This window comes from Perissodus microlepis, chromosome 2, assembly GCF_051167445.1.
Source record: "Perissodus microlepis isolate ML-2025 ecotype Zambia chromosome 2, ASM5116744v1, whole genome shotgun sequence".
Lineage (NCBI taxonomy): Eukaryota > Metazoa > Chordata > Actinopteri > Cichliformes > Cichlidae > Perissodus > Perissodus microlepis.
Genome location: NC_140462.1, coordinates 8,243,012 through 8,252,195, shown reverse-complemented (window position 1 = coordinate 8,252,195; position 9,184 = coordinate 8,243,012). Strand labels below are relative to the sequence as shown.

Genomic DNA, 9,184 nt, shown 5'->3' with positions numbered 1-9,184 from the left:
GAGCCTATTTTTTTTTTTTTTTTTTTTCTTTTTTGGTACATGTTGCTTGAAAATCCTTGAGTGTGTTACTAAGTGTGCAACAACATGTGTGTTACTACTGGTTCCCTTTTAGCAGTAGCTACATCACTTTTTAAAGCAGATATCTGTAACGTTTAAAGGTTAAAATGAAGCATCTGGATTTCGGAGCAAGATCCCAAATGAAAAACAGCTTCAGATTTAACCCCAAAATGTGCCGTATTTGAATTGCATCAAATCCTTGAGTGTCACTGCATGACTATGTGTGGGAACCTGATGGTGAATGATGTTCCTCTCCATTATAAACAAAAATCAAACCATGTGCTGCATTTTTATTTTCCCTTCATTAGAAGGATCCGCTGCATACTGTCAAATTAGATCGAGGCAGGAAAGAAAATCCTCACGTTTGCCTTCAAAAGTACATTTTAAGGAAAAGAAAAAGTACATAATCTATAGAAATTATTCACATGCAGCACATTGTGTTGAAATAAGGATAAATATGAAGTTGTAATCCTTGGTTAAGAAAAAAACCCTGCTTTTGTATCATGCCCCAACTGTTGAAATATGCCTCTACAATACTATTAAAGTGGAACAGTCTACAAAACAGTGTCATTTGTTGACACGGTCTGGTGTTACAGTTATTGCAGAAAGCTTGTTAGCAAAACTGCTACAAAATGTCCTTTCACAAGGTGTCAGACGGGTTGTTCTCAGAGTACGGAGAGCGCAGTATCCCTCCTCTGTCCCTCTGCAGTCTCCTATACAGGTCGTAACCTCTCTCCTCGTTTTTTGCCCTGTGTCGTAGCATCTTCAGGTAGACCTGGTACACAGCCAAGTGAAGGGAACAGTGCACCTGTGGACACACGAGGAGAGAATACAAAACACCTTACAAAACACCTTGGCCTCCTAATGTGGCAAAAAGCCAAGGATGAACCATCAGCTTCACATTCTGATAATACACCAAATGTTTTCAGAGGCCATGTGTACAAACAGTTCAAAGCATTTTTTTTTTAAATTAAATATTACTGACATATGAAAATGAAACTGCTGCAACATGACAAATCCAATTTTAGAAGCTATGCTGAGCTTCCACTAAGTCTACTTTTTAGGATGCAAAAGGTTTTGTTAGGAATATCCAAATGTTAAAAAAAAAAAAAAGCTACATTAAGTGAAAAACAAGTGTTATACAATAACTACAACAAAATCCCTAAAGAATTAGACACAAAACAAACCTGTCCTTTTTCTATTTAAGTACCTCAGCCATTCATTACCAGCAGGGGGTATCACACCTCAACAAAGTGGTTTTGGGCTTATATTATGAGGTTACTTCAAGTATAAGCACCTAGTGCTTCTGCCATCTCAACATTATGAGAAACAATTTCAGACCTCACTAGATCTAAACAAAAACAAAATGTCCCTTTGTCAATAAGAAACTATTCAAAATAAAATTCCCTTTGTCCCTTCACCATGAATCCATTTTACATGGTGTTGGTGTTGGGGGTGGGGTCCATGCAGCAGCATGTGGACGAGTTGTATGTGTGTGTTGTTGCTGTCCCAGAAGAGCTACATTGTGGCTCTGGAGAGGTCTGACCCTCTCTTTGTCCAGAGGACCCTGTCCCTTGACATGCAATATAACCTCTGGCAGAGAGTAATGGTGCAGGTGGCCCCAGAACTGGCTTCTTATTGGTTAGCTTTTAAAAAAGACATGACTCCATTGTTGGAGCTTTTCTCTGGCCCGTGAGAAAAGTCCGGGAGGTCAGCATAAGACCGCAAGTGCATGCTTGTCTGCTACCATGGCAGCCAGATGTGATGGTTGGTAGCCATAGTAACCTCTAATCCCCAATTCTTATTAACAGCTGCAAACTACCTGCACATCTTCTAATTTAGTGGTCATTTAATACATATGGTAATTTGTTAAAGTTGTGTTATTTGTGAGTACAGCGGGAGGCAGAAATTCATTTCAAACATTGAACTTGGCAAGTGACAAGAGCAATAATTCACAAATATTTTGGCACAGATTGAAAAACATCAGAAAAAATGAAAGTACGATTTCAAAGCAGAAATTACACCCACAAAAAAAACATAAAACCATTAAAAAACTTCCTTATAATAAGAAAAGTAAAAATATAACAAGTTTAGAAAAAAAAAAAATCCAGGAGCAGACATAGTAGTGTGCACATCACATAAAAAAAGAAGAGTTGCCATCGTTTTAAACTCCCATGTTCGTGGTGAAGCCAGAAAAGACAGGAAGCTGGGTCCTAACACCGTGCACCTATGCCCTTTCTCCCCAGATACCGCAGAACGGCAAAGTTATAGGTGGTTGACATAGTATAGGTCAGCTATGAAAAGACAAAGAGAAACAAGAAGAATCAGAAAATAAAACGAACACAAGAAAAATCCACAACAGTCATTTTAATTTGAGAGCGGATGCCATCCACATAACAGCTTCTGTAATGAAGCATGTGAGTATAATGGCTGCACAATTTGCTTGCATGGCTGGAACACCAGACATTACAGCATTATTAAGATGTTTGCATCAGCTGAGAAAGAGGAACAGAGAGCAACAGTACAAAGGTCATCAGTCATGGATGCCTGAGATGCCTTGTTGCCTACACTCTGAGCGTCACTAAGTCACATGAGCCATAACACCAGTGTTATATTACCACACTGCAGCCAGACTGGCCTTGACCTCAGCATAATCACTCACCAGAGCCAGGAGCGTGATGCCAGCGCCGGCAAAGGCAGCGATGTAGAGGTCGTAGGTCATGCGGTACTAGTAGGGGGAGATTATTGTTAGTGAATACAACATGTTGTATTTGTGTTATGTCAGTCAAATTGTACAACATGACAGCAGACCTCGAGTTGTTTCATATTACCGTACTCACTTCTCTTGTCTTGCAGACACTGGACAGGGTCATACCACAAGCTTTCCCTGGTACTGCATTCCATGGCAAGAGTCCTGTTGAAAAAAAAATAAACTTATGTACTCAAATATAACACTCAATTGCACATAAAAAGATAGAATTATTATATTTTGTTCTTGCTGCCTGTAAAATTACATTAAAAGTCCACAACAAATCAATTAATTTGTTCATTCTAAATCCTTTTTGACTTTCACGGTCTGCGGCGCTCAAATCAAACCACAGAGCCAGGCATGTTAAAATTTATTAAACTTCCACCAAACAGAAGAGTGTGTGTGTGTATGTTGGGGACTATTTTCAGCTGCAGATTAATACGCACATTTGATGTGTTAGCGAGTGTTTAACCCTCAGGACAGTGTAATGAAAGAACAAATCACTCAGTGCAACAGTGTGCCTCATTGTGTGGCAAATGTGTTTTAGCCACACTCTGGGGCTCCAGGGATGGCAGCGTTGTGCTGTGGGTCTGCTGACACTTTTAGTCTGGACTGATATCTTGACAGCCATTAGCTGGATTGCTATGAAATTCTGTACAAAACATAGCCCACGGAGCATGAATGAAAGCTGACGTTCTGGGGGATTTTAGGAAAAATGTCTTTAAGTGGCATGCGAGCTGCCACGAAACTCTGTAGCCTACAGAGATTGATGTTCCCCTCTGGATTTCGTCTGACTTTTCCCTCCAGTGTCTTTGCCTTGCTGAGATTTTAATTTGATCAGCACTATGATATATGACAGAACTGCTGCAAAACTAATGAGATCCCAATGACCTCAGGAGCACTTTTTGCGTTTACTGCTAATCATTCACAAATGTTACCAAACTAAATAAAAGGTGCCGTAGAGAGCGCAATCAAGGCAGCAGACAAGTCTCAACCAGCTCTGGATGGCGTGACAATGCCTCCTAGTACATAAACTTTATAAGAGCTAGGCCTTCAGGGAGACTCAAGTACAAGATGTGAGGCGTCAGGAAGAAGAACAGGAAAAACTACGAATCTAACACGAAATGCCAGTGTGCAGTAAAAGCTGTCGCCACTGAGTCACACATCCAAATGAATGTATCTACATGTTAGGCAATGTATTTTGACATCATGCAACTTGTACTAAAGTTGAGTGTGGATAATTCAGAAAGGCATGAGCAGGAGTCATGAACCCTTCTAGAGCTGCATTGGGCTCTTCGGGCTATTTTAAGTGGCTCCAGTGAAAAATGGAAATGAGCAATAGTAATTTTTTTTTTTTTTTTACTTTTTTTTCAAATCATAGCTTTAGGCAATTCTTGATTATATAAAAAATATATCTCCAATTATAAACACAGAATTTAAGGTCAAGTTTTAATAATTTGGTACCTAAAATGTACATCACAGTGTTTGACTATCACATAGCACCTTATCCTCTCAAATTTGCTGAAGTCGGACTGCAGTGGCTTGTATGGCTGTATACATAAATAAGTAGTTCTGAGTCCCCATAGTTTTATGCATTCAAATCCAAATAAAGTAAATCCACAGAGGAAAAAGAGAATTTAGAGCTTTGACCACTAATTCTGCTGGCTTACTGGTAAGCCTGATCTCAGCAAGGACTTTAACCGGAATTAAACTCAAACTGCCCCCCCCCCACTTTTTTTTTTACTATGATGCAAAATGTTTTATCATCAAAGTAGACTGATTTTAATTTGATTCATTTACAAAAACACTGACTGATGAATGAAATGCACATATTCTCCAACTAGTGCAGGTGTAGACTTTTTCTTTGTTCCAGTTTCACAAATGCAAAATGCCAACTAATCATTTCACATGTGTTAAAAGATCAAATAAGTTTTGCCACACCATATAAACTTTTGGGGGTCAAAAACTGCTCAAAAATGCCTCTTTTGGCAGTTGAGTTTTCCCACCACTGACCACGAGCAACAATATATTTGCAAGCACCTCAGCTAACTACATTAGCATGCTAATAGCGTCAACACAAGGTGTGTGGCCTACTGTTTATGAGGCTATTACTGTAGCAAAACTACACGCACAAATAGTTTTGCCACAGTAATAGCCTCATAACCGTTTCCCCTCCAGCTGCTTTGTCTCTGTATTAATTGTTATATTGTTTGCATTATGTCCTTAGGTTAAGCCTCAGACAGCTGTGGGAATGGCTGTTGACCTCGAGCGTGCTAAAGAGTTTTTGAACAGTGGAGGTTATAGCAGAAACCATAATCAGGATTTCATTTTCCCAATTCTTTGGCAAGAAATCATCACTGGAAATGGCCGTTTCAAGAGATTTGTTTACAGTAAGATAAATATGCAGTGTGTTAACAGGTTTGCCTTATGTGAATGGATTTTGCATGAGGAGGCCAAACACTGACTGCGATGGGAGTTCCTCTTACCGTACTGTCTTGCATCAACACAAAGCTGGTTGATACTTGCTGGGGTCTCGGTCAGAATATCAATAGTGTGGCAGGTAGCGTCCATGTTGTAGAAGAAGTAGACTGGCAATGCCGAGAAGGCAAACACCAGCAGCCACAGCACAGCGAGCACATACGTCATCACTATAAACTGCACAAGGAGAGAGCAGGCCACAGATTAGGGTGCATTATCATATTAAATGGATGCACACAATCTAAGAGTGTTTTTATGAGGCGTGACTCACTTAATAGCCACACTTGTTTTTCAGGTTAGTTCTACTTATCTCCCTTTTTGCCTCCTCTTCCAACTACTCAAGTCTTAGACCACTCAAACACTCACTGTATGCTTATCTTTGCATGTCCCTTAAGATTTTTTCTTCTTTAGGAGCTTTAAGATTTTTCAGCTCACCACCCACCAGGGAGTGATATATGTATTAAATCCTATCCAATCTGTCCAATCCTTTTTACTTTTCCCACTCAGGGCCCTCTCACCGAGGAGCTGAGGCAGCGGCCGCACATGGTGCTCCTGAACTCGCCAAAGGTTTGCCTTGCAGCGCTCGTAGTGTAGAAGCCCTCGGCCAAAAGCACAATGCAGTAGAGGAAGAAAAAGGAGGCCAAACCATAGATGACATACTGGAAATATTGAATGCTGAGAGTGGCAAAGGAAAAAGAAAACGTTAAGAGGTTAAAAGGGTTAAACCTTCAAAATACAGACGAAATCATGAGAAGTCTGAAGATCAGGTTTGATCACGCTTCGATGATGGAAATGTAGGACGACTTACATGTAGGCTAGGGTTATGTAGTCCTGAAGGTTACGTGCAAAGTATGTCTCGATGAGCCTCTCTGTCTCTGTGAGTGCCTGGTGCCCACAACCACAGAAGAGGGCAATGCCAGAGAAGCAGAGAAGTGTGGCAACAAGGGAGCAGTACGGCACCCCACCCAAACACCGCATACAGCACTCATAGCAACCTATTAGTCGACATGCAGCGCCATGGAAAACAAAGCATATTATGAACAGCGGAAAGACATAGTACACCATTAAAACTTGCGAAATATTAAAGAATAAACTGCATGGTTTTTTTCTCCCAAGGACAGGAAATATGTTTTCACTCTTTCAAGTTAATGGAAATTAAATTGTGCTGCAACTTTTAAAATGATCTGTTCAACTAAAATTACTCTCACTGAACTCCAATTTGTGCCATGCAGATAGTTTTGATTGCATTTGTTCTGGTTTTGAGACATCCCTTTATGAGATTGTTGCTTCCATCCCAGCACAGACAAGCTAAATAGTTTTTTTGTGTTTGTTTGTGCTGCTTAAAACTGCAGAACAGTTTATTGATTGTTCTTTCAATCTAAACATGTGCAACTGAGAGTTAACTTTGTGTGATTCGTGCCCCAAATATCCAACAGCAGATCCTTTCTACAGAAACTATTTCATGTTACCCTTGATAATTAAAAATATAGGGCTTCTGTCAATTTTCATGATTGGGAGTAGACAAAAAGGTTATCATCTCATTTCATAGCACGAACACAGCATTTGGCATAAAATACAGCTGAACTTGGTGGCGACAGAAAACCCCAGAGATAAGCATCATGAAATTTGACAACCCAAAAACCTACCTACATAATACTAGGGGTAAAAAATACAATAAGGAAAAACAAAGCCAGCCAAAGCAACCTTTTAAAGATAAAATGTCAGCATTGATCAAGCTGCAGCTGTAAACACACAAGTTCGCTTATTAAGTCTGTGCATTTCCCCCCAGTAGTCATGTGCTGTTTGAATGGATGCCAAGGGCCACGGGCATGGGGACGTGTCGACTCTGACCCCATCTCACACCCTGACTCCATTCACCAGCCAGGATGGAGAGTGTGAGAAAAGAGGGAGGACGCTGAGGAGAAGGCAAAGCGAAACAGAAAGAGAGGCTGCTTTTGTGACTGGAGAGACAACAGTCTTTGTGCCACACCATCATGGGGGTACAAGGGCCACCAATGTCAAGCAAACAAAGGCCAGAGGCACCTCTGTGCTTTGCGTGCACACACACAAGCATATTCACCAGACTTCCTACTGAGAAGACACAGGAACAAGAAAATGATAGTGGGGAGCTGCCAGTGCTGGAAGAGGATGGAAAAAGCAAACCTAGAAACAAACAATTGAACTGTGTAAATGTGTACATGCATCCACACAGACATGCACAATAGAAGCAGGCAGACTGTAGCTGGTACCATTACAGTAAACACAGATGGCCAGAGGGGCAAATAGATGGCTCTTTAAGCAAACGCATAGCTTTGTTGGGTGTCTGTGCATGACCAGACATGCAAACTGATTGCATGTGATTCACATAGCGAGGGTTTGTGCACAGATCGCAGAGTTTGACAAGAAATTGTGAATAACATAGCTACACAATAAATTATATACAGTACATATAGATAGATTTTTTTTTTTAAGAGAATACACACACACATTGTATCAGCATAATCCAGAAGTTTTAACACCAACCTCAGTCAGTCAATCAGGCCGGCCTTCAGATGCACCTTGTGCCAATTAGCCAATTACGAATCACTGCGGCCCTCTCTGGCTCTGTGATTGTGACCCAAATGAAAAGACAAGCCCTGCAGGAATAGTCTTGAAAATGCAAAAGCTGGGGCCAAATCGCCTCTATAAAAATTGAGAAGGATTGCGAGCGAAAGCAAATGCGACAAGGCTCGTCTGAAAAGTAGCCCTGCCATCTCAAGCATGAAATAAATCTCATAATATCAGCGGAGCATCAGCCGGTAAGAAGCCGACCTCTACACTGACAAAAAAAAAGAGAGCCCCCACTTTAATAACTTCTGATACCCTCTCACTGCTCCCCTCCCTCCCAGAACAATCGCATACAACCAAGAAAAGAAGTGATAATAAGAACATACTACAAGCTAATAAAGGTGGACTCTAGTCTGTGTGAAGTTTCTTACCCATGTCTGGAAAGATGCGTTCAAGGACTTGTCGGCTACTGTCTCGCTGCCCGCACTGCAGCTGGTCCGCTGATGATATGCGCAACTTGTCTCCGGCCCCCGTATATCAATCTCAACTCGCTGTTCTGTTCCCCCCAACAATGGACAGACCCGCCGATGACTGCGAGTGCAACCTTAAAGAAACAATGTCGCTTTTCAATGAACTTCAAGGAGCAGAAATGATGAGGAGGCCGGGGTCCTTAAACTTGCGGACATTTACTAAGTTCATTGTTGACGCTCATTTGCATACAGACGTGCTCACGCAGAGAAGAATACATTTTTCTTCTTCTCGTGTGTGTGGGGACAAACAGTGGTTAGCTAAGACCTTTTTGTCTTAAAAGTCAAAATGCCAACATGTCCAGGCAAATGAGGAATGAGTCGTACATCATGTTGAGTCGAGCTTGTTGTTTCAGACGCTGTGGGTCTACGACTTCTGATTGAGATAACACTGGCTATCATGGTGTTGCTCTTTGAGCGTTCAGGTGACATTCTTACAGGAAATTGACAGATATCATCTGTTTGCAGTGAGATAAACTTTACCGTGACTGAAGTGGCATCCCAGCAACCCATATAAACGGTGTCACGGTTTTTTAACCTCTTTTGGAATGTTCCAGCGAAAGGAAAACTATAAACATGTGCACACTTATGAGAAGTGTTTATTTTTTAGCGATCTTACCTAACAAAATAGAGTTTCAATGAGTCCCTTTCCTTTTGTAATATGCAATCACTTATCTGTCACGCCAGCTCTCTTTTTTGCAATATAGCCATCCATCAAATGTTCAGCATAAGAAGAAGAAAAAGGAACATGATTAAGATAAAAATGTCCTTTTTGTGTACATCAAGGAAACATTCCTGATCCCAGGGCACCTGACTGTGTCGCAGT

The 9,184-nt window shown here is 41.0% G+C and overlaps 1 protein-coding gene across 2 annotated transcripts; it reads right to left on the bottom strand.

Moving 5' to 3' along the window:
- Nucleotides 1-332: 332 nt before the first annotated feature.
- On the bottom strand, nucleotides 333-8,533 carry plp1a (proteolipid protein 1a). 2 transcript variants are annotated; one of them, XM_084943399.1, is made up of 7 exons: nucleotides 8,263-8,533; nucleotides 6,093-6,279; nucleotides 5,803-5,959; nucleotides 5,293-5,461; nucleotides 2,898-2,971; nucleotides 2,720-2,785; nucleotides 333-865 (listed from the first exon to the last, which is right to left on the bottom strand). In XM_084943399.1, exons 1-7 carry the CDS (start codon nucleotides 8,264-8,266, stop codon nucleotides 698-700), a joined length of 825 nt encoding a protein of 274 aa, XP_084799525.1. In that variant the 5' UTR covers nucleotides 8,267-8,533; the 3' UTR covers nucleotides 333-697. The 2 variants fall into 2 exon arrangements, with proteins under 2 accessions (XP_084799525.1, XP_084799515.1); XM_084943389.1 differs by lacking the exon at nucleotides 333-865 and adding an exon at nucleotides 1,335-2,351 and having other exon boundaries at nucleotides 8,263-8,528.
- Between the last annotated feature and the right edge of the window lie 651 nt (nucleotides 8,534-9,184).